Raw genomic sequence first — 25,889 nt, 5'->3', positions numbered from 1 at the left:
AAGGGGGAGATGAACAGTGTATCCGGGGAGAAAGAATGAGAGAGAAAAAAATGGGGAAGAGATTAGAGGGAAGAGGTTTCATCGCTGCTGGTTCACTATGCCGTGAGGTGAAAGGAGTTGTAGCCACAGAGGGTGGCAGTGCTTGGTTTGCTTCGAAAATTTAGGGGAGTAGAGAAAGTTTGATAGAGGGTAGGGAGATAGTTGTGGACTGCTACGAGGAGAAAGAAAAAAGATCGAGTAAAAAAAATATGAAGGATATCAAGAGAGAGGGATAAAGGGATTCAAGAAGAGTTACTGCTGCTGCAGTAGCCATGGAGAAGAGAGGAAAATGGAGGGGTGAAGGGATGAGAAGGAGAGAGGGAGAGAGGGAGAAAGGGATTCAAGAAGAGTTACCGCTGCTGCAGTAGCTGTGGGGAAGAGGGGAAAATGGAGGGGTGAAGGGATGAGAAGGAGAGAGGGAGAGAGGGAGAAAGAGAAAGAGAAAGAGAAAGGAAGAAACAAAGAAAAATAAGGAAAAGCCTTAGAGAGAAGAGTTCTGAGGGAGAGAAACCACCACCCTGTTTGCCGCTATGTCTAGAGATTCAAGAAAGTGAATAGTGTCTCGAGGTGGTCCCGTGTTGGTGGAGAGATAGAGACACTGAGAAAGAGAGAGATAGAAAGGAGAGAATAAGAAGAGGTTGTTCGGTTGAGAAGAGGTCGGTGGAGAAGAAGCCGCCACTGGTTTGCTCGGTTTTTAAGGTTGAAGGAGCCGAATTATGTTTTTGTGATAAAATAGCTCAGATTGGGTTTTATATTAGGGTAAAAGGGTAATTTCATAATTTTATGAAGTTTAGGGGTATTTTGGTTAAATCGATTAGAAAAGGGGGTAAATAGGGGTATTTTTGGATAAAATTTGACAGGGTAGGATTTTTGGACATTTTAGATCGATTAGTGGGGTCAGATTGGCCTGTTAGTGCTTGAATCAAGAGAATTTGAAAGGGTAAACGGAGGAATCTGAGTTGAAATTTTGTAGGATTAGATTTTTGAATGTGTTGGAGTAATTGGCAATATTTGATTGATTGAAATGTCTTTGGATTGGGGGAATTTGAGGTACGAGTAATTCAATCAATGAAAATGTTCAAAATAGAATATCCTTTGATGGATGGGCAAATGGAGGAATTTTGAGTTGAAATTTTTTAGGATGGTATTTCTGAGTGTCCTAGATGAATTGACATGATTTGATTGGTTCAAATGTGTCTAGGTCAAGGCAATTTTCGGTATGAGTAATCCAATGTACGAGAAAGCCTGAAATGGAATCTTCGTTTGATGGCTGGGCAAATCGAGGAATTCTGAGTTGACATTTTGTAGGATCAGATCTCTGAATGTCTTGAATGAATTGACAAGATTTGATTGGTTCAAATACATTCAGATTAGGTAATTCGGGGTATATGTGGTCTGACTAATGAAAATGTTCAGAATGGAATCTCCGTTTGATGGATACATAGATCGAGGAATTTTGATTTTAAATTTTATAGGATCGGATTTCTAAATGTCTTGGATGAATTGATAAGATTTAATTGGTTCAAATGTGTTTGGGTCGAGGGAAATTGAGGTACAAGTGATTCGACCAATGTAAAAGGCTCAGAATTAAATCTTTGTATGATAGAGTTTTAGGAAGGCATTGGTAAGGTTTGGGGGACTTGGGAAATGTATTGTGATATAGATTTGTGACTCTAAGATTAATAGGTAAGGAGAGAGCTTGAATCGGAAACATTTCCATAGGAGGGGCAAAATGAGAGTTTTTGGTCTAAAATTTAGTGGATGGGTCGATCAAGAGGTTGAGGAAGGTTTTGCTAAGGTTTGGAGGCCTTGGAAAAAGTGTCATAATGTATATATGTGATTTCATGAGTAGCGAGTGATGAAAGGGCTCAAATCGAAACCTTTTTCATGATAAGGGCAAAATTGGGATTTTAGGTCTGAAATTCAGTGGATGGGTGATCGTGGGGTTGATGTGTTGAGAGGTGTTGGATTATATGTTATGATGGAGATCTTGAATTTAGAGAGTGACTACCAATAAGAATGATCTATTTAGAATCTTTTTAAATGAATGAGTGAAATGGTCATTTTGATATTTGAAACTTGACAATTGAGAGGTTGATGAAGGTTTTGATCATGTCTAGAGTATTTGGATTGTGGGTTTTAGTCGTAGTGTTTGGTTCGTCAAAATGGAATATTTGATTGGTGAATGGCAAAATCAAGGAATTTAAGGTTGATATTTGGATTGTGGGTTTTAGTCGCAGCGTTTAGTTCGTCAAAATGGAATTTTTTATGATGGATGGTGAAATCAAGGAATTTATGCCTAAAATTTGGTGTGATTGGATGTTTATAGGTTTTGTTTCATATGATGGGGTCTGGAAGTGTGATAGGTGTGGTGATGGAGCATAGTAGTGGCCATTAGAAAGGAATCTTGTAGTTTTAATAGTGGATTTGAGGGTGTTTGTGTCGAAATTTGATCTTTTAGGGTTTTGACATGTTTTGGAGAGAATGGTGGGGTTTGATCAAGCATTTGGAGTGTGAGGAGTGGATCAGAGAGGGGATTGAACAAAAATTGGGTGCTGACACACATGATGACATGTGCGACTTCAAACTTTTGAAAATATTAAAATTGTCCTTCGAAATAAAACACTATTCATCATCTTCTATGTAGTGCAAAATCAAAGTTGCATTTAGAACTAGAAAAGAAGTTCCAGTTTTTACCTTGTTAGTGTGGTCTTGTATCGTAATAAGAATAAGCACAAGTCAAAATTGAAACTTTAGAGAGGGAAAAACACTTGATTTTTCCTCTTAATTAAGTGGTTTTAGGTTGACTAGTTGGTTTAAGCTTATGAATGCTAGCTAGGTCTAATCTAAAACCCAAATCAGTAGCAGGAAAAAAAAAAAAAACTAAAACACTCATCCGATGAAGTAAAGAAAACGATTAGGGGAGCTTTGATATGTTCCTAGATAAACCTCAATTACCTTGCAATGTTGTCCCTCTTCCCCTAAAACGTATATGGAAGCAGTGTAGTAGTGGAAAGCCAATCCATTTCTTTGTTTTGATTTCTCCAAGTAGTGATAGAGAAAGAAAAAGAAAAAAGAAAAGGAAAAGACGGATGGAAACCCAGAAGCGTGAAAAACAGGGGGACTAGTGGTGTATAGATTGGCTACAATGTCCTAGAGGAAACTTACTAGATATATAGCAGCATGGGCGCAAATAACCAAAGTTTTTTGTTGGCGGTTACCCCTTCTTACAAATTCATTCATTGTTGAGTGAGTTACAAGATTTGACATTGAGTTTGTGCTTCCCCGGGCGCTTCATGAGATTGGGAGATTATAGATCTAATGTTATGGCCTTGTGGCCATGGTTAGGTTCGGTGGCTTATTCAAACATTATTTGAGAAAGTTTTCATGAGGATATTAGTTGTTGTTCATGCATTTCAATTGAGAAAGTTTTCATGAGGATATTAGTCATTCATTCGCTCTAATCCCTCAATGTTGCCACCGCCACAAAACTAGACTCACCAAACTACTAAAATGAGAGAAGACAAACCTAGTTTAAGATCTAACTTCTAACTCTCTGCATGAAACTTTTGGCCTTTCCCTTCCCTTTCTCTTTCCTTATCTCTACAAATTCAAGAAATGAAGGATAGTAAGCAGTAGAAGATATGAGTGCTACCCCAACAAAGTCCAACAAAGTCCAAGTGCTACTACCATCACTCACACACCGAAGCAGCTACGAGTGCTACCCTAGCAAAGTCTGAGGATGCCAGTACCATTTGGATCTTGTAAAGGATAACCACTTCTGGACTGTTCAAGTAACGGTTGTAACTTATTCAAGGACTATTCATCATTGTGCTGGTTTATGAATAGATCATATTCAAGGAACAATAAACTTCGTTGACTACATAAATACAAGATATTAGTTTTATCTTTATTTATTTTGTTAGTATTTGAATGGTTGATAAAGAAAATTAGATGACATCTAAGAAAGACATTTAAATTCTTTCATATGCCACTTAATAAATTAATTAATGGTAGGTACTAAATTAGCATGTTTTGAAAGTTCAAATATTGGATTATCCTGCTTTAAAATTCGAGGACCAAAATGACACTACGCCCGACTCGACCCCTTGAGCGTTAATGGCCCCCACCCAACAGCCAGAGCTTCCCGTCCTTAATAAAAGAGACGGCATACATTCGTATCCGTATAAAACGGTAGCGCCGCCCGCTCGCATAAAAAGCGAAAACCGAACCGTTTCATCGGGCGTAGGGTTTTGCTCTTCTTTTCTTCCCATTCTCTTCTTTACTACCTCGAAGTTCGAACAGAGTGCCTGTCTGAGAGGGAGAGAAGACTAGACCTGACGATGGCACAGTCATTAGAACTGCTTCTAATTCAGTTCCTGATGCCAGACAACGATGCCCGGAGACAGGCCGAGGACCAAATTAAGCGATTAGCGAAGGACCCACAAGTTATACCGGCGTTGGCTCACCACCTCCGAACCGCCAAGACCCCCAACGTCAGGCAGCTCTCAGCCGTTCTCCTCCGCAAGAAGATCACTGGCCATTGGGCTAAGCTCTCTCCTCAGCTCAAGCAATTGGTCAAGTCTTCCCTCATTGAAAGCATCACGCTCGAACATAGGTATCTCTCCTGCCTCAGTTTATTCAATTTATCAAGTAGTTGATGATTGAGACCCATTGTAACTGATTTGAGACCGTGTTCATACTGTAATGTGGGTGTTAATGCTTTGTTTACTTATGGTCAAATGCAGTTTCAGTTTAGACTTTGTCAAGCTTCAAGCTTTAACTTTTTTGGTCTTGTAATACTCTGCTACTGTGTCGTGGTGGAATCTGTAAATGTTGTTTGGTGCAAAAGGATGTCAATTTTGAGCAGGGCCTCTTTATTAGACCACACAAGTTTTCCCTTAAATTCAGAAGCCATTAATAATGTTTCTATATTCTGTTTTTAATGTGGTGGGACTGGTAAATTTTGTTGAGTGAAACACCGTGGTTATTATTATTTGTTCTATCCCACTTAAATTGGTTCAATTAATTATGCAGAGAGTGTGGGAAATTATTGTCTTGTGGCATGCATCAATTTGATTGAATTTGCATTAATGATATTTTTTTTTTCAGTCCACCCGTGAGGCGAGCTAGTGCAAATGTGGTGAGTATCATTGCAAAGTATGCTGTCCCAGCAGGTGAATGGCCGGATTTGCTGCCCTTTCTGTTCCAATGCAGTCAGAGTGCACAAGAAGATCATAGAGAGGTGAGTATATTTCCATAGGAAGCTATATTCTTTCTGCATTATTTTATTTTTTGTAATAGAGCTACATAAGGGAAATATAACAGACGTATTCAAAAGACCCCATGATATCTACATTTAACATTTACTTCTAGGTAACTTTGGAACTTTATCTTTTAATCATTTATAAGAATATTGATTTAAAATGTAATTGGACTAACACATTCTCTTGCTTTTTGATGATATAAGGTGGCATTGATACTTTTCAGCTCTTTAACAGAAACAATTGGTAGTACATTCCAACCATATTTTTCAGATCTACAATCTCTTCTACTCAAGTGCCTTCAGGATGAGACCAGTACACGTGTCAGAGTTGCTGCCCTCAAGTAATTTTCTTCTCCTCTGCGGAATGCAGCATGCCTCCCCCTCCCTCCTTTAAGAATAATAATAATAATAATAATGTATATGGTTTCTCATGTGGTATTTGGCTTCTGTTCTTGTTATCAGGGCAGTTGGTTCTTTTCTAGAATTCACTCATGATGGGGCTGAAGTGGTAATCCTTTATTTTGCTTGATTGCTGATTTCAACATGTCTGTTTTTTTCTAAGAACTTCAAACATGTCTTCAATTGTTAATGTGTTTTTTTGGAGTCTTCTCTATGTTTAAAATAACTCTGGGTATACTATGCTAATAAGTACAAACGGAAGGGATAATCTTGTCTTGTCTGCTGAGTACGGTACTTCTTTTAATTACTTCAGATGGTTTCTTATTCTGCTGCATTTTTTTGTCATTAACCTTGATTTGTATTAAAAATAAAACGAGAAGCTTCTCAGCATCCATATGGATGAGTAGGCAATACAATCGTCTAATCTGCCAATCAACATTGTTTATTGCTCTGTCACTCAGCTTAATTCTATTGCCTTGTATTGGTTCAGTAGTTGTTAATGGATTCTTGATGTCTTTCATTTTCTTATACTTATTTTATCTTTTGGTCATACATATATGATGTACCTAAAGGCTACAGTGTGCTTTCTAACTAAAATGGATCAAGCATTGGCATATATCTATTCGGTAATACAGTGACAAGGCTGCATTTAGCATTCCTTATTTTAAGGACTAATCGCTTTTTTGCAGTTAAAATGCTCCTATGAATACTGAGTTTTTAACTGCAAAAAGGAGACAATTCCTTAAAATAAGGAATGCCAAATGCACTCTAAGTTTAACTAATATGGAAAAATAATGACTTGACCAAGAGAAAGGCAACAATGTTACGGTGAATAGCAAGAAGAAAAGAAAAAGAGAGGAGTGGGAGAAAGAATGTCTAGTTGGAGAGAAAAATCAATCCAATGAGTTCAGTCAGCTAATATTTATATATTACAAAGTGAAGTACAAAGACTGATGTGCCTCTATTTAAATATGGGGCACACAACTTAAAATAGGGCATAAAAGACTAATTACATTTTATTAAAAGAGAAAAGGCCAAAACACCCTTAATAGGTTGGCTACTAACACTTCCCCTCAAGTTGGAGACTATATATCATATAGTCCTAGCTTGTTGTATATGTAGTTACCTCTTCCTTGACTCGACTCAAGCTTTTAGTAAATAGATCTACCAGTTGACTCGACTCATCTGTAGTGTCAATTACTCCACTAAAATCTTTCTCCTCACAAAATGACAATCAAGTTCTATGTTCTTGGTCCTCTCATTAAATACCAAATTAGAAGAAATATGAACAACAGCTTGGTTGTAACAGTACAAGTTCATGGAGCTGTCCACTGAAAACTCAATCTCTTGAAGTAGATTCTTCAACCACACTAGCAATTAGCACACAAGTAGTATGTGCTATGGCTCTTTCCTCAGCTTTAGCATTGCTTCTTGCCACAATTGTTTGTTAATTATTTTTCCAGGTTGCTAAATTTTCTCTCAAAAAGGTACAATATCTGGTGTTCAATCTTTTGTCCAATACAGAAACAACCCATTTAACATTGGCATAACCTTTATCTCAAGCTTTCCACTAGGGTTTATACACCAGTCCACAATTTGGGGCTCCCTTTAACTACCATACAATTATAAGGGTCTGTTTGGTTCACGGGAATAGGCGCTTGGAATCAGAATCGCAATGGCCCATTCTGATTCCAACCATTTGGTTGATTGGAATGGGATTCTCCTATATGGGGGAATGGCCATTTTGGCCCCACTGGGAATGCGATTCCCATTCTGACTTCCCTATTTTTTTATTTTTTTGACAAAAAGCCTCCATTTGTTCCAAAGCCCTACTTGACTCAAGTCCTTAGCATCTCAGACCTTCCTTCATCAAAGGTAGCCGCCATTGGCCACCATCTCCGGTGAGTTAAGACTAGTCACTAGTTGGTTGTTCTTTCCCTGTGTGCCCAGCCGAATAGAGATTGGAATTCACCCTCTTTCTTCCCCTCTTCTTCTTCTTCTTCTTCATTCTAAATCTCCTGCTGCCACTGTGACAACAGCTGAACAGAGTCTGGAATCCACCCCTCTTCTTTCTCCTCTAACTGGGGTAAAACTGGAAAATTTGGCTGATTTTGATTTCAGCTTCCAGTTGAATCAAACAACAATAATCGGAATCTGATTCTGATTCCTCTCTGAACCAAACAAGCGTTGGGAATAGGCGATTCCAAATTCCAATTCCTGTAGATTCCCCTTCCATTTATGATTCCAATCCTGACCACGGACAAAACAAACTATAATAACTGCATTCCAATGAGGAACCCGAGGACTCTAATAAATTGACTCACCACACTCATTGCAAAAGAGATATTTGGTTGGGTTATAGTTATGTTAATATACCAACTAATCTTTTGCACTTGCCGAATCATCAAACTGCTCCCATGTGTCAGTATTAAGTTCAAAATTAGGTTCCATAGGTGCTTTAGCTAGTTTAGCACCCAACAACCTTGTCTCTTCTTATAGATCAAGGGCATACTTTCTTTGACACAGATTGATGACATGCCTTGACCTTGCAAATACCCAAAAATTACTTCAGCTTGCCAAGGTCTTTCATTTGAAAATGACTATGTAGGAATCCTTTTAATCTTTCAATACTCTAAGTATCACTACTAGTGATTACAATGTCATCTACATATATCACCAAAAGAATCTTCCCCTTACTCCATTGCTTGGTGCCACCTTGGAGAGGCAAGTGCTTCCTAGACATTTTTAGGAACAAACATGGAAGACAAAAAAGAAACAAACTGGTGATGGGAAGATGAAAGATGAGAAACAGAACATAATTAGACATAGGATGAAGAGTACAACTTAATTTACCTTTGTGCACAACCATTGGAAGGTCAAGGTCAGAAGTAGGGGAAATAGTTCGATCTGTTGGCTGAGAAATCTAGAGGATGAATCAGTGTCTACCTATGGGTATACACTTATATGATTGATGGCCTTCCAGTATTGGTAAACACATGAATGGGTGGAGATTTACCAATAGTAGGGATAGGGTCATCAGTGAAAATAGGAAGAGGAAACATAGGAGGAAAAGAAGAAATATCAGAATTGGTAAATAAAGTGATAGCATGTCTCACCATTTGCTTTGCAAAGAGCACACCAATTGAGGGATAAACAATAGTTTGGCCTTTTCTTTTGAAGCATATCTAGGGTATTAATTCTCATGGAACACTTCCCAATAGAAAGCACCTACTCTAGGAAGGAAAATATTATTCCACACTTCACAAGGAAAGGCTTCAAGTTAGGAGGGGGGTTTAAGGTCTGAAAAAAGGAAGCACAAGAGAATGGGCCCAAGGAATTAGAGGTCCATATACGACAATCCAGCTTAGAAGGGTCCATGAAAATCCCTTCAATAGCTTGTAACATGCTAATAACAATGGGTGATTCAGAATCCCAAACGCCCCTTAGTTGTTGCTGAGTATACGGGGTTGCGGAGGAATTAGAGGTCCATATACGACAATCCAGCTTAGAAGGGTCCATGAAAATTCCTTCAATAACTTGTAACATGCTAATAACAATGGGTGATTCAGAATCCCAAATGCCCCTTAGTTGTTGCTGAGTATACAGGGTTGTGGAGGATATATAGAGGACAGACAATATAACTTCTGTTAACTATATGCGTACAGAATTGGGAGTTTGGGCATGAGTATTGTTGACATTCTGCCTCAAATACAGTAAAAATTCTTGATGTATCATGGAGTAAAGTGGAATTACATCAAGGGTTCTTGAAGTGGAATTTATCTTGTGTCATTTGCTTGTAAAACAATTTGAGTTCATGAGCATTTTGTTCTTTCATTACTTGATGGTTTATGTGGTTTTATGAATTCTTGGTTCTAGCAAATTTAAGTGTGTTTCTTAATATATAGTAGTCATTCAAAAGCAGACAAGTCTTTACATTTGTTCACATTCTTTTTCATAATGTCTCAGTCTCTAGTTATTTCATGCTTCTCCAGTAAACGATTGCAATGAATTGTGTCATCATGGGGAGTTGTAATTTATTAATAATTTAGCATTTGTCTCTGTTGTATTTATGTAGGTCAAATTTCGAGAATTTATTCCCAGCATTTTGAATGTATCACGGCATTGCCTTGCCAATGGCGAGGAGGATGTTGCAACAATTGCTTTTGAAATCTTTGATGAGCTCATTGAATCTCCTGCACCTCTTCTTGGAGAATCTGTGAGATCTATTGTACAGTTTTCTCTGGAGGTCTGCTCAAGTCAAAATTTGGAATTGAATACTCGACATCAGGTTAGACTAGAATCTCAAAGTCAACTGTCATGCTTCATTCTTGTTCTTATCATGCTAGATCCCTTGATATCTTCCTCTATTTTGAATGCATCAGGCTATACAGATAATTTCATGGCTTGCAAAGTACAAGTACAATTCCTTGAAAAAGCATAAACTGGTCATCCCCATCCTACAAGTTATATGCCCTTTACTTGCAGAAACTCAGGGGGATGAAGATGATGACCTTGCATCTGATAGAGCTGCTGCAGAGGTTCTTGACACAATGGCTTTGAATCTTTCCAAGCATGTTTTTCCTCCTGTTTTTGAGTTTTCTTCATTAAGCATCCAGAGCACTAACCCAAAATATCGGGAAGCTTCAGTGACAGCATTAGGTGTCGTATCAGAAGGATGTTTTGAGTTGATGAAAGATAAGTTGGAACCCGTTCTTCATATTGTCTTAGGAGCTTTGAAGGATCAAGAACAAATGGTAAGAGGGGCTGCATCATTTGCATTGGGTCAATTTGCAGAGCATCTGCAGCCTGAGATTATATCACACTATGAAAGTGTACTTCCTTGCATTTTAAATGCCCTTGAAGATGCATCTGATGAAGTAAAGGTAAATATAGGTAAATATAGGTAAGTATAGTTAAGATTTCCATACGGCTTTAAGTCACTTGACTCTCTTGTTTTGCCAGGAAAAATCCTACTATGCATTGGCAGCATTTTGTGAGAACATGGGTGAGGAAATACTTCCTTATCTTGATCCTTTGATGGGGAGATTGCTTGCAGCACTTCAAAATAGCCCCCGTAATTTGCAGGAGACATGCATGGTATAAATTGATTTACTTTTTCTGGTGGCATTATGCCTTTTAATCCAACTGCTGACTTGGTTTTCCTTGCAGTCTGCTGTTGGTTCTATAGCAGCTGCTGCAGAACAAGCTTTCATTCCATATGCTGAGAGGGTTCTCGATATGATGAAAGTTTTCATGGTGCTTACTAATGATGAGGACCTTCGTTCACGAGCAAGGGCAACTGAACTAGTTGGCATTGTTGCAATGGCTGTTGGAAGAACAAGGATGCAACCAATATTACCTCCTTTCATTGAAGCAGCAATTTCTGTAATTCACATATAAAACATCTTCACTTAGTAAGCAGACATTTAATTTCTCCAATGGATGATTTATAGTTATTTTTTTCAGGGTTTTGGATTGGATTTCAGTGAACTTAGAGAATACACTCATGGGTTTTTCAGCAATGTTGCTGAAATTATGGATGATGGCTTTGTGCAGGTATAACTGCCTTGTCAAGTTAAATTTTAATGCCAATTTCTTTGAACTTGGTTCTCTAATCATGAATGTCATATATGTAACAAAGTTCTGTTTTGGTAAACAGTACCTTCAACATGTTGTGCCTCTTGCATTTTCTTCATGCAATCTTGACGATGGCTCTGCAGTAGACATTGATGATTCTGATGGTGATGGAAGTGTTAATGGATTTGGTGGAGTTTCTTCTGATGATGATGCTCATGATGAACCAAGAGTGCGCAACATTAGCATAAGAACAGGGGTTTTGGATGAAAAGGCAGCAGCAACTCAGGCCCTTGGACTGTTTGCACTGCATACAAAGAGTTCATATGCACCGTATCCTCTTTTTCTCATATTTTTGCACTAAAAAGTTATGGACATCACTATTTGGGTTCTTTAATTGTTTTAAGCTATTTGGAGGAGTCATTGCAGATATTAGTGAGGCATTCTGGGTACTTTCATGAGGATGTCCGGCTTCAGGCAATTATTGCTTTGAAATGTAAGTAGAATTGTAGAAATTATCATCCATCTGCCTGTTGAGTACTATTTCTACTCTGTACCTTAATTAGAGAGTGGATCCTCTGGACTATTATCTAGATTAACATGCTCTGGCCTACTCAGGCAATTATTGCTTTGAAACGTAAGTAGAATTGTAGAAATTATCATCCATCTGCCTGTTGAGTACTATTTCTACTCTGTACCTTAATTAGAGAGTGGATCCTCTGGACTATTGTCTAGATTAACATGCTCTGGCCTGCTTTTGCAAAATGATCAACATCTTTTGCCATTCCATCCTGTTCAGTGCCATATCTATTGTTAAATTAAAAGCACTTAAATCATTTATTACTACTTCAACTCATCTCCTTTTCAGTCTGCCCCTAGCTTGTCTAGCCCCTTCAACTTGTAGTAGATCACTTCTTCTTACCATTGTTGTCAAAATCTTATGATTTTTTATACGATTCATGATTTGAATAATGAATCCCAAGGGTTTCGATTCGAATCTCATGTCTGAATCCTTTTCTGCAAAAATCTTAACGATTTTATTCATAAATCTTACGATCTTTTTGTTTCAAATAAATTCAATTAAGAATTAGTTCTCTACTTTGTTTTGTTTTGTTTTTTTATATGTTTAGTTTTGCGATGGGAGACTTTTTTTAAAGCCCTTGCTAGAAAATGACTTATTTACATTATTCAAGACTAGAAATTGAGTTTATTTTCTATCATATGTAAGTTAAAGGGCCATTGTATGTATATTTGTTTGATTTTCAAGTCAAACTTGATTATATACTTTATTGTATAAATGGTAAACTCTATTGTTTTAAGTACATATATGGTAGATATAGATGAAAAATGGGGTAAAATCACTTTCCTATATATATTTAGCCTTTTAATATATCTATATTTAAATTTTTGACAAGTTTGTATAAAACAGGAATAATCTTATGATTTACGATACGATTTGATTCAACTTTCTCTATGATTTACAATATGATTATGATTTTCAAAACATTGATTCTTACTAGTGTTGTAGATGGTCTTCTCTGCATGTAGCCAAACCATTTTATCATCTGTTGGAGCTATTCCCATCTTCCTTTGAATGCCATCATTTCTAACTCTGTCCTTTTTTAGTTTTTCTACTCATCCATCTCAACATTTGTATTCCTGCTAGATTCATTTTTTTTTGGAGATATTTCTCGACTTCCAAACACTGCTTACAACATTGCTGCCCTTACCACTGTTAATAGAATTATCCTTTTAGCCTAAATGGTATTTGCTTATCACATAAGAAGACTCCAGATGCACTCCTTCATTTGCCCATCTTGCTTCTCTCCTACTGGTTGTTGCACCCTCGTACATTTCTTTAATGTACAAGGTGAACCATTCTTAATTATAAAAGCATAGAAATCTTTCTTCACTAATCTGATGTCTAATGCTCCAAGGGCAGTCCTTTTCTTCCTTTAGCCAGCTTACATTTATTTTGAGTCTATTATCAAGCCTGTAAATCTAGATGTAGTGGCTGGCCTCATTCTTTGAAGAACAGCTTGCACTTAGCTTTTATGGGTTTTCCCATGCCGGTTGGTCATGAGAAAGCTAGTATGATCTCCCCTCTATGGTTTCTTAATACTCCACTAATAGCTGACTCCCCAGGATTTCTAAAATTGCATTGATAAAAATTCATTAGTTTTTTCCAATGGGGGATGTTGCCACATTGTTCTGGTCTGGGAAGGCATAGTTAGGGAGGGTATCCTTTTATGAAATCCAAAAATTGAACCCCTCTGGATATCTAGAGAGATGCTTATTATGGGTCTGGGTAAATAGCAATAGAGCTAAGCTAAGCTAAGCTATAATGTGTGCTTAGGAAAGTTTATTTTTGTTGATATAAATCTTGTTATGATGTGCAACGTGTACCTTCCTCATGATGCTTGGAAGCTTCTTAATGTGAACATTTCTGAAGTTAACACATTCAAAAGCTCAGATGAGCTTGACAGTCAAGGTTCAACTTCTGTTTGTCAGTTCATGGTTAAATAGCTCATGTCGATGCCATTTTATGTTAAGGTGGTCATAAATTTTATTAATGGGTTGGTGATGCACTCTTAAAATATCAATTATATATTATCTTGTGATGTGCTCACAAAGGCAGCCTTTTGTTTTTTCAGATATGTTGACAGCAGCACAGGCAGTCTTCCAAGGCCACAATGTAAGTATACTTTGACAGTATTATCTCCCCTCAACCCCCACCCCCACTGATAACTTCAAATTTTGATTATGGAGTTTAGTTTTTAGGAGAATTTTTGGTGGCAAATATGCTACTACTTTGCTCATGTCTAACTTCTATGTGCAGGAAGGACAGACAAAGGCAAAAGAATTTCTTGGTATGGGAAAAGAATGAGAAATGGTTTTTGAATAGCTTGGAAGTTGTCATTTAGTAGGCTTAATTCCTTTTTGTCGTATGCTGAATGCAATTCAATATAACTTGTAGATAATGTGATGAATATCTACATCAAGACAATGACAGAAGATGATGATAAAGAAGTTGTTGCTCAAACCTGTATGAATACAGCAGACATCATCAAGGAATATGAATACATGGCACTTGAGCCTTGTCAGTATAAGAGTTTTCCCACATGTTTGTCTTAAACAAAATATGTTTTTTAATGTAGGTTTTCAAGATATCAGTTGGTATATTCAATTTATGTGATCTGATTTCAGATATACCTAGGCTTGTTGAGGCAACTTTAATACTACTGCGAGAAGATTCAGCTTGTCAGCAAGCTGATTCTGATAGTGATATCGATGACACTGATGCTGAACATGATGAAGTGCTCATGGATGCAGTATCTGATCTCCTTCCTGCATTTGCAAAATCCATGGGACCTCATTTTGGTCCTATCTTTGCAAATCTGTTTGAACCTTTGATGAAATTTGCAGTAAGATTGCTTTATTGGTTACTGTGAGAAATATTTTCTATTTATTTCAAACCCTTGATTTTTTTTTCTTAGTCTCCATATGCTTGACCTATCTCCATTGTTCTATTCATGAGTACAGAAAGCTTCACACCCTCCACAAGATCGTACCATGGTGGTTGCCTGTCTTGCTGAAGTTGCCCAGGAAATGGGCTCTCCAATTGCAGGCTATGTTGATGTAAGAATTTTATGTGCAATGGAAATTATCCTTCATTCCTTGCCTTTACATCTTAGGTTACATTGAACTTCAACTGAACAATTATGTCCTGTCCCAGAATGTAATGCCCTTGGTATTGAAAGAACTGGCATCACCAGAGGCAACTAATAGAAGGAATGCTGCATTTTGTGTGGGTGAGTTGTGCAGAAATGGAGGAGAGCCAACCCTGAAGTATCCTTTCTGTAAAATATTAATTTTCCTGTTTATGGATCTAGATTCTATCAATTTCTTCTGCTAAAATTTCTTTTATCAATTTGGGCATATTGTTTCATATGAACCGTTTTTTTATTTATCCCATTTATTTTGTGACTATTTTCACTTGAAAGCTTACTAGGTATATTGCATGAGCACCAAAGCTGTCCATTTTGCTATGAATGCATGTAAATGAGTTGCTCTATGTACTCTGGTCAAAACTTCTCCTTTCATCTAGACCAGATACTATTCAGGTGTACTTCATGGACTTTACCCATTGTTCGGAGAATCTGAACCAGATAATGCCGTAAGAGATAATGCTGCGGGTGCAGTTGCAAGGATGATTATGGTGCATCCTGAGTCTATCCCTTTGAATCAGGTTAATCTTCAGATATTCCATCTTTTCTTGCTATTTCAGCTAATGCTAAATCTGATAGGCATACTTCACTCCCCATCTATTGTTTCAATTCCCAGGTTCTCCCAGTTTTTCTTAAAGTTTTACCATTGAAGGAGGATCACGAGGAGTCTATGGCTGTATATAGTTGTGTTTCTAATCTAGTATTATCTTCAAATCCCCATGTATGTGTGATACTCTGATCTTAATGCTTCATTATGTATCTGAAATCTAAAGTCTAAACTAGTACAACTATGGTTTAAACTTCTCATCTTCCTGGAAATCTGAGCAGATCCTGCCTCTAGTCCCAGAGTTGATCCATCTTTTTGCTCAAGTGGTGGCATCTCCGTCTGAAACTCCCGAGGTTAAGGGTCAAATTGGCAGAGCTTTCTCTCACATAATTTCCCTATATGGCCATCAGTTGCAACCCATCTTAAGCAATCTTTCACCTGCACATGCTAATGCTTTGGCTGCATTTGCACCCAAAAGTTGACTAAGCCAAAGAGGACCTTGTTCCTTTCTTTGGATATATTTCACCATCCAGTTGGCTCCAGAGAATGGTTTGTTTTGCTCATTTTGAGTCAAGAACAGTTAAATATTAATCATCATACCAAGGTACGTACTCACCCGTCTTCTGTATTTATCTATCTACCTCTTCATGGTTTCACCGTTTGCATCACCATAATGCCACATTGTTTTTTTATCCATACAGGTTTTTCTGTCCAGCTACGACTAGTGCCTTCATTTTTCCCCACCTGGAGACACTGCTATTTCTTCAAGTTGGTCGTAAATTTGAGGTTATTTTTTTATGATTGTTTATTTATTGTTTTACCTTTATTTACTTCTGTGTGCTTGTGTGCTTTTTTCTCCATTATTTAATTTTTGTTTTTATATTTAGCTTATGTAGAAGTCATATGGTTTGTGAGAGGATTGTGCAGATCATTGTGGGCTGTCTCTATCCTCTATGAACAATAAGGGTGGAATCCTACCCATTCATGTGTTATACATACATTAGAAGTATTAATATTAATTTGCGATAGAACACATATCAATATTAATTGGTGATGTATAAAGTTTCATCTCATTGGGCCTCTTTGGTTAATAAAGCCATGGGTTTCTTTTCTGCCATTCTGAAGGTTGGGACTGCTTTGATTGTTTTAGTTTGTTATCCACTGTTTAGTGAACCAAGCTTCCATGTAAGACTTGGAACTTTTTGACTTAAGAGTAACAGCTATTCAAGCAGGCATTTTTTTTTCCGATCTACCAATTACCAACTACAATGTGTTATGTATTATTGATGAGTGGGATGTCCAAAATCCATGAATTAACGTTTTGGTGATCACCTAATAAGATACGATATGCCTGGAACTGGGTATGTCGATATGGGGCGATACGTTGAACTTGTCCCATCGGTATTTTCTGATGTGGACTGGTAGAAAAAATTGCAGTAATTTTGCTTTTTTGTGGACCATATATGGACATGTCTCTATTTTGAACTAATATATTTCAGCATGTTCAATTCTAAACCGCCGGTAACATGTAAAGCCCGGTAGGGGCACAGTATGAGACTATGAACACGTCATGGTGATAGACTTGAGAATTGTAGTGATCAAATATCTATACTTGTCTTGAGGTAGCTCAACGTTCAAGCATTTTTACCAAAACGTTTTCACCATGCGATCCCACCTCTAATGTCATAATCAGGTTAAATCATCATCATCATCACCATATAAGCCTTATCCCAAATTATATGGGGGTTGGCTACATTAATAATGACCAATCGAGGTTGGCTCGGTGGTGTGTTTAGCTGATTTGTTTTAACGTTGATGCAGAATTGAATCCTGCAATCAACATTTCGGGAAAAAGGGGTCAAGGGGGAAGTTATTAATGGTGCATGGCACTGAATACCACGGTTCAAAAATTGATATGTATTGGGTTGTATTGGCCGATATATATCGCATTGGGGCTTTTCCGATACATCCCTACAGGGAGTGTTTTGGGTCAGCGAGTGGTTCAGGGGGTAGACTGGCCTTAAACAGGGTCCTCTGAACCAGATTTGAAAAATAAAAAAACAAGAAAAACAGTATCAATACAGGCCAATATGTCCTATCGGCATGTCGCCCTGTATCAATATTTTGAACCTTGTTGAATACTAAAAAAGGGCTACATGATTAATTAGGTTAAATTCTATAGTACCAATTTCACCAAAATATAAGATAAAATTTGTCATCGTTCACATTGTCCTGAGGCTTCTGTACATATTTTTATTTATACTCTTTCCAAACTGACCCTTAAAAAGCCAATCCCACTCAAATATAAAAGGACAAATCCCTTAAAGTATCCTTTTAAGTTTTAGGAAATTGACTTGTACATTACTGTTTAGAAATTGTTTTAAAGTAAACCCAAGATTTTTGACAATTGACTAAATCCTCCCTTGCTGATATTGCTGATAGTGTTCATTAGTGTTCTATCACAACACATGCGATATGATGTGAAGTACAAAATTGTTTTAGAATCCAATATTACCCTTTTTTGTTGGATTACCTTTCATTATTTTTCCAAATTTTAAAATATTATCCTTTTGTTGCCGATCTTACCCTCCATTATTTTTCAAAATTTTAAATGTAAACAATGGTTGTGAAAACTATATAACCATTTCAATTTCATTGAAATGTTACATTGATTGTTTCATTGACTGTGTGTTGCCTTTTCTTTTCTCATTTGGTATGGAGTATGGAGGTGGGACTATCGATATGCCCATCCTGTAAGCACACAAAAACAATTTTTTTTTTCAATTTTTTTTAGAAGGCCCCTTAGGGCAAATTCATTCATCAACAAACTCGGTTTACATCTCTTGTACAATAGTATTGAGGAGGAAATTAAACACTTGAGACCAAGTTTTAACTCTTTGTACAAAGTAAAGCAAATTTAGCCAGTTTATATGCAGCCATGTTCACTCTTCTAGGAATGTGATAAACCGAGTAACTTGAGAAGCAATGCAACAACTGTTTGCAATCAACGACTAAGATGCTAATAGATGACGGTGGATCCAATGAATCCACCAACAAACATTTGACTAAAGTGAGGGCATCGCTCTCAACCAGGATGCGAGAAATACCCACCTCTAAAGCCAGTTTCGAACCCTCAACGGGCTTTCTTTTTGGATGGGAGTTGATCAAGCAAAAAGTTATCTAGCACTGTTGCGAAGAATCATATTGCCACTAGAAGAAATGGTTCCTACACTACCATCTATGTTGTGTTTCACCACTCCTCTTGATGGTTTTGACCACCTAGTTAAGTTGACAATCAAAGGGGAGTGAGACAAGTTGTGAATACTGGATTCATTAAGTGTGTTTTGGATAACCATATTTTCAAAGATCTGAACCTGATTGATAATTGAAGGTGGGTGGAATATTGAACCCTTAAAAACCAAATCATTATAGGCTGATCAAATGAACCATAGCAGGCTTGCGCTTCTCGAGAAATATAATTTTCACCGTTTTGTTCCTTGTCCAACCCCATTCATCGTTCTATCTGTTTGGATTATGGTTGAGCTGGCCCTGGGTGCCACGTGTCTCCTCCGTGGCCATCTTATCTCCTTGGCCACGTCAACACCATGTAAGCTAGATAAGCAAGACTAAGAAAGGAGAATCCCATACGGATAAGGAGGACAGCTCTGCTGGGGATTAGGACTCATCCCGAAGACATCGGCGGATAACCACATCCCGACAACCCCGGAAGCCTCATCCGAATAGGACATAGATCCACAACTATAAAAAGGTAACTCCCGCTCAAGGTAAGGGATCTGACTTTTTGACTCTTCGGCACCCATACTACTATATTGCTCAGACTGACATTACCCTCAACTGCTAGGCCCGACCACCCATTCTTCTCGACTAACTTGAGCGTCGAAGTACCTACCCAAGGAATAACTCCTCGGGCCTTTGACCACTTTCTAGGTTTTAAATCTTGGAGTGTGGCTTCATCCTTCCACCTCGGCCTCGTCCAGTTGGCAGGATTATCTGACAGCAACCTCGGCTTGGGACACCTCAGATCAAGAAGTATCAGATTGGTGCTGTTTGTGGAAATCGCATAAAAAGCCATCTCCTAAAACCACTTTCTGTGCACCCAAAACAGTCATGCCTAGAAACATATCCGACCGCTCTGGAGCCTGTTCCCCATCTTGGGGTTCTTCCTCTCACCACAACACTCCAAGACCAGGTGCCACCGAGCTCCCCAACAACGTTGAGAGCTTGGAAGCACTTCGACCAGCGAAGACCAAAGACCTCAATCAGCATAAGATCGAGGCCACTAAGGGAGAGACCTCGGCCAATGAAGACCAAAGACCTCAGTCATCATAAGATCGAGGCCACTAAGGCAGAGACCTCGACTAACAAAGACCAAAGACCTCAGTCAGCATAAGATCGAGGCCATTAAGGCAGAAACCTTAGCCAATGAAGACCAAAGACATCGGTCAGCATAAGATTGATGCCACTAAGCAAGAGACCTCGGCCAACAAAGACCAAAGACCTCGGTCAACATAAGATTGAGGCCACAAAGGCAGAGACATCGGCCAACGAAAGCCAAAGACCTCGATTAGCATAAGATTGAGGCCACTAAGGCTAAGCCTTGGCCAAAAAAGACCAAAGACCTTGGTTAACATAAGATCGAGGATATTACAGCAAAGACCTCAGCCAACGAAAGCCAAAGACCTCAGTCAGCATAAGATCGAGGCCACTATGGTAGAGACCTCGACCAACAAAGGCCAAAGACCTTGGTCAGGATAAGATCGAGGCCACTAAGCGAGAGATCTCGACCAGCAAAGACCAAAGACCTCGGTCAGCATCAAATCGAGGACACAAAGGCAGAGACCTCGGCCAACGAAAGCTAAAGACCTCGATCAGCATAAGATCGAGGCCACTAAGGTAGAGACCTTAGCCAGCGAAAACCAAAGACTCTGGTCAGCATAAGATCAAGGCCACTAAGGCAGAGACCTCGACCAACAAAGACAAAAGACCTTGGTCAGCATAAGATTGAGGACTCTAAGGCAGAGACATCAGGCAACGAAATCCAAAGACTTTGGTCAACATAAGATCGAGGTCTCTAAGGAAGAGACCTCAGCCAACAAAGACCAAAGACCTCGATCAGCATACGATCGAGGCTACTAAGGTAGAGACCTCGGCCAATGAAAGCCAAAGACCTTGGTTAGCATAAGATCGAGGCCAGTAAGCCAGAGACGTTGGCCAACAAAGACCAAAGACCTTGGTCAGCATAAGATCAAGGCTACTAAGGCAGAGACCTCGACTAACAAAGTGCAAAGACCTCGGTCAGCATAAGATTGAGGCCACTAAGGCAGAGACCTCGGCCAACAAAGACCAACGACCTCGGTTAGCACAAAATCAATGATAGTAAGGCAGAGACCTTAGCCAACAAAAGCCAAAGACTTCAGTTAGCATAAGATCGAGGCCACTAAGGTAGAGACCTCGACCAACAAAGACCAAAGACCTCGGTCAGCATAAGGTCGAGGCCACTAAGGCAGAGACCTCAGCTAGCAAAGGCCAAAGACCTAAGTCAGCATGAGATCAAGGCCACTAAGGTAGAGGCCTCGGCCAATGAAAGCCAAAGACCTTGGTCAGCATGAGATCGAGGCCAGTGAGCCAGAGACCTTGGCGAACGAAAGCCAAATACCTCGGTCAGCATAAAATCGAAGCCACTAGGGCAGAGACCTTGGCCAACAAAGACCATAGACCTCAGTCAGCATAAGATCGAGGCCACTAAGGCAAAGACCTCGATCAGCAAAGACGAAAGACATCAATCAGCATAAGATCAAGGCCACTAAGCTAGAGACCTTGACCAACGAAGACCAAAGACCTCGGTCAGCATGAGATCGATGCCAGTAAGCTAGAGACCTCGGCTAGCGAAGACCAAAGACCTCAGTCAACATAAAATCGAGGCCACTAAGCCAAAGACAAAAGTTAGTGAAGAACAAAGACCTCGATCAGCATAAGGTCGAGGCCAGCAAGACAGGGACCTCGGCCAGCGAAGACCAAAGACCTCAGTCATCATGAGATCGAGGCCACTAAGGCAGAGGCCTCGACCAATGAAAGCCAAAGACCTCAGTTAGCATGAGATCGAAGCTACTAATCCAGAGACCTTGGCCAACGAAAGCCAAATACCTCAGCCAGCATAAGATCGAGGCCACTAAGGCAGAGACCTTGGCTAACAAAGACCAAAGATCTTAGTCAACATAAGATTGATGCCACTAAGGCAAAGACCTCGGTCAACATAAGACCATGACGAACAAAGACCAAAGGCCTCGGTCAGCATGAGATTGAGGCTAGTAAGCCAGAGACATCGGCTAGAGACATCGGCTAGCGAAGACCAAAGGCCTCGGTCAGCATGAGATTGAGGCTAGTAAGCCAGAGACCTCGGCCAATGAAGACCTAAGACGTCGGTCAGCATAAGACCTCGGTCAACATAAAATCGGTGCCACTAAGCCAAAGACCTCGGTCAGCATGAGGTCTAGGCTAGCAAGCTAGAGGCCTCGGCTAGCGAAGACGAAAGACCTCGGTTAGCATAAAACCTCGGCCAACAAAGACCAAAGACCTCGGTCAGCATAAGATCGAGGCCACTAAGCCAAAGACATCGGCTAGCGAAGACCAAAGACCTCGGTCAGCATGAGATCGAGGCCAATAAGCTAAAGACCTCGGCCAACGAAGACCAAAGACATCGGTCAACATAAGATTGAGGCAAGTAAGCTAGAGACCTCGGCTAAGAAAGACCAAAGACCAAAGACCTCAGTCAGCATAAGATCGAGGCCACTAAGGCAGAGACCTCGGCCAACAAAGTACAAAGACCTCGGTTAGCAGAAGATCGAGACAAATAAGCCAGAGACATCGGACAGCAAAGACCAAAGACCTCAGCCAACAAAGACCAAAGACATCGGTCAGCATAAGATCAAGGCCACTAAGCCATACACCTCGCCCAGCGAAGACGAAAGACCTTGGTCAGCATGAGATTGAGGACAATAAGCCAGAGACCTCGGCTAGCGAAGACCAAAGACCTCGACCAACAAAGACCAATGACCTTGGTCAGCATAAGGCTTTAGTCGTTAACTAGGGGCTCCTCGGCCCTCTCCTTGGGTAGATGAAATGACGCATTTGCCGACCCATCTCGAAAAATGGTACCGGCATCAAGCCGGCTGATTCACCCAAAAACTGGTTCAACCCCAAGTTGTGCAACCCAGAATGTGCGCTCAACCAAACTTCGAATTCAGAGTTCCTCAGCTGAGAACCGAAGAGCTCTTCCACGCACACCACGGTCGAGAACTATACTCCTCGACTTCGGAACCAGAGGAGTGGTGTTTGGGTTATGGTTGAATTGGCCCCGGGTGCCACGTGTCACTTTCGTGGCCATCTTATCTCCCCGGCCACGTTGACACCACGTAAGTTGGATAAGCGCGACCAAGAAAGGAGAATCCCGTATAGATAAGAAGGACAACTCCGCTGGGAATTAGGACTCATCATGAAAACCTCGACGGATAACCTCATCCCAACAAACCTAGAAGCCTCATCCGAATAGGACATGGATCCACAACTATAAAATGGTAACTCCTGCTCAAGGTAAGGGATCTGACTTTTTGACTCTTCAGCACCCATACTACTATACTGCTCGGACTGGCATTACTTACAACTAATCGACCTAACCACCCATTCTTCTCGACTAACTTAAGAGCTGGAGTACCTACCCAGGGAATAACTCCTCAGGCCTCTGACCACTTTCTTGGTTTCAGATCTTGGAGCGTGACTTCATCCTTCCACCTCGTCCTCGTCCACTAGGTAGGATTATTTGACTACGACCTCGACTCAAGACACCTTGGATCGAGCAACATCACTATCCAGTTCTATCCAACACACAAAACAAGTAAACAACCCCAACCAAACAAACATTTATGTTTTTTGAGGAAAAGCTATATGGCTAATTCATTGAATAATTCAGTGGGGAGTCCCCTTGCAATAGTTGAGCATAGAAAATCTGGTAAATCTGACCAAGTATAAGTTCGGAAAAGAGATAGACCTTTTTTCATTAGAACATGGGCAACTTTATTACCATATATAGAGAGGGACATAGGAAACTAAGCAAGAGGGAAGGTGTCGAAATAAAGCCCTGTAGTCAACAACAACGGTTCAAAGTTGCCACGATCGATTAGTGTGACCTGTCAATAGAAGCTTAACAATATATTGAGCATCACCTTCAATTAAGACATGGGACAAGTGCAACTCTTCAACAAATAGAAGACCTTCAAGGAAAGATGTAGCTTCAGCTTTAGAAACTGAGTATAGAGGAATAGGGGATGATATGGCAAAGAGGAACCTCCCATTGCGATCTGAAGTAAGGGGGACTGAAGCATCAACATTAATTTTAACATTTCCCACAGGTGGACTACTCCAAGCATTAATTCTTTCTGGAGCTATTGCACATGTTGTCTCCGAATCCAGTCTTGTAAAAGCTAGTAGATATGCAATGGAGGCATTAGCTTTGGAAAATAACACTGTGGGGATTAAAGGGAATATCATTAAATAGAAGAAAAAATCTCCTCTCTTCAACATTATTTACATTATTAATAGTAAGTCTTGAAATTGGAGACCATAGAAGTAGCCTTTCGAACTTTTGAAACGAAGATGCCTGTGAGTGTTTTTGCTGAAATATATGGCTGATTTATGGTAATTTATGATCTGCCCCGACCATGAGCTAAAGAGAGCCCTGACCATGAGCTAAAGAGAGCAACTTCTTGTTTCAAAAAATCAATTTCATTTAAAGTGCACTTACCAAAAAGCAATATATCATCAATAAAGAACAAATGATTCAACTTGATACTCGACCTACCAAATCTAATACCATTCAAAGACCTCTCTTCTAGTCTTTGGATAAGCATTCGAGATAACATCTCCATACATATGATGAATAAATAAGGAGACAAAGGGCAACCTTGTCGCAATCCCCTAGTTGGACAAAAATACCTACTAGTAGAGCCATTCACATGAACCGCCAAATTTAAGGTAGAAATATAGTTATCACTGATATCATAGAAATGAGGACAAATCCCAAAGAACTAAGTATTTTCATCAAAAAATCCCAGTCAACTCTATTATATGCTTTTGATAAATCTAGTTTAAGCATAAAGTTGCAATGTCTACTTTTTTTCTTTTGAAACGAGTGTACTATTTCATGAGCAATTATGGTGTTATCACAGAGTTATCTATTGGATGTGAATGCACTCTAGAAAGGGCTAATGATTCTTTGTAATGGTGGCTTCATTCTATTCACTAATATATTTGCTATCACTTTATAGAGGACATTGCTGAGGCCAATTGGTCTAAAGTCTTTCACCTCTTCTATTGCTTCATCCTTAGGGATTAGGCAAATGTGAGTAGCATTAATGCTTTCACTCTCAAGAGGGTGTAGAAAGAACTTTTGTACTTATAATAAATTATCACATATAATATGCCAACACTTTTGAATGACCATAGCTTGCGCCCCATCTAGGCCAAGGGCCTTATATGCTCCGATATTAAATGCAACTTCATTGATCTCATCAACTATTAGTGAGGATTATCAATTGTAAAAAATATTGGGAAACTTTTATGGCAATTTCTAAACAATAAGGGTAGAGTAAGCCAATTTCTTAAAACTTAGAGATACTTTAATTTGGCAAATATAAAAAGACCATAAAAAGCCAACCAAAATTACAAACTCTAAACAACATAGCTTTAAATAATATGCAAATAGGGATGCAAACGGATCAGATCGGATTCGAATCAGGGTATATCCGAATATGATCCAATTGGGTCGGATCTCATAAATACTCATTCGAATCTAAATCCAATCAAGATGTCAGATATTTGAATTTGGTAAGATCCGATCAGTTTGATGTAAACAAACATTTATCTGTAAATGAATAAAGTGCTTTGTTGTTTCATGTTCATATTAGTGTGTTTTTGTGTATTACCCCTTAAACTGGGCACTTATGAAACTCGTGTTAGTTTAGAATGTTTTCAACCATTGGATAGATTTGGGAAATTTATCCTGACAAGGCTGACACTGGTGTGCTATCAAACAGTTGGAGCAACTTGTTTCAATTGTTAGGGTTAGACCCGAAGCACAAGCAGTGGGTGTTTGAAAGAAACAGTGAAGCCGGACCAATTTCCAATTATGCTTTGAAACTTGGAGATAGATAGGAAAAACTAGAAAGTTACACATAACCCTAGACCTGATTATGATACTGTACTAAATAATAGACCGAATTGCCTTTGATATGCCAACCAGTGAGATCCATCAAGGGTCAAA

At 39.2% G+C, this 25,889-nt stretch overlaps 1 protein-coding gene across 2 annotated transcripts; it reads left to right on the top strand.

Moving 5' to 3' along the window:
• Positions 1–4,244: 4,244 nt before the first annotated feature.
• LOC104605771 (putative importin subunit beta-4) lies at positions 4,245–16,677 on the top strand. Of its 2 annotated transcripts, none has more exons than XM_010270658.3 (21): positions 4,245–4,657; positions 5,152–5,284; positions 5,510–5,646; positions 5,768–5,813; positions 9,780–9,992; positions 10,087–10,587; positions 10,667–10,801; positions 10,874–11,089; positions 11,171–11,260; positions 11,364–11,611; positions 11,686–11,774; positions 13,933–13,973; positions 14,118–14,148; positions 14,256–14,378; positions 14,486–14,703; positions 14,822–14,917; positions 15,015–15,127; positions 15,392–15,527; positions 15,623–15,727; positions 15,835–16,157; positions 16,255–16,677. In XM_010270658.3, the coding sequence occupies exons 1-20, from the start codon at positions 4,383–4,385 to the stop codon at positions 16,033–16,035; spliced, it is 3,147 nt and encodes a 1,048-aa protein (XP_010268960.1). In that variant the 5' UTR covers positions 4,245–4,382; the 3' UTR covers positions 16,036–16,157; positions 16,255–16,677. The 2 variants fall into 2 exon arrangements, with proteins under 2 accessions (XP_010268960.1, XP_010268961.1); XM_010270659.3 differs by having other exon boundaries at positions 4,246–4,657; positions 14,817–14,917.
• The last annotated feature ends 9,212 nt before the right edge of the window (positions 16,678–25,889 follow it).

This window comes from Nelumbo nucifera, chromosome 1, assembly GCF_055504915.1.
Source record: "Nelumbo nucifera cultivar China Antique chromosome 1, China Antique-T2T, whole genome shotgun sequence".
NCBI lineage: Eukaryota > Viridiplantae > Streptophyta > Magnoliopsida > Proteales > Nelumbonaceae > Nelumbo > Nelumbo nucifera.
This window is presented reverse-complemented; position numbering and strand designations above follow the sequence as displayed.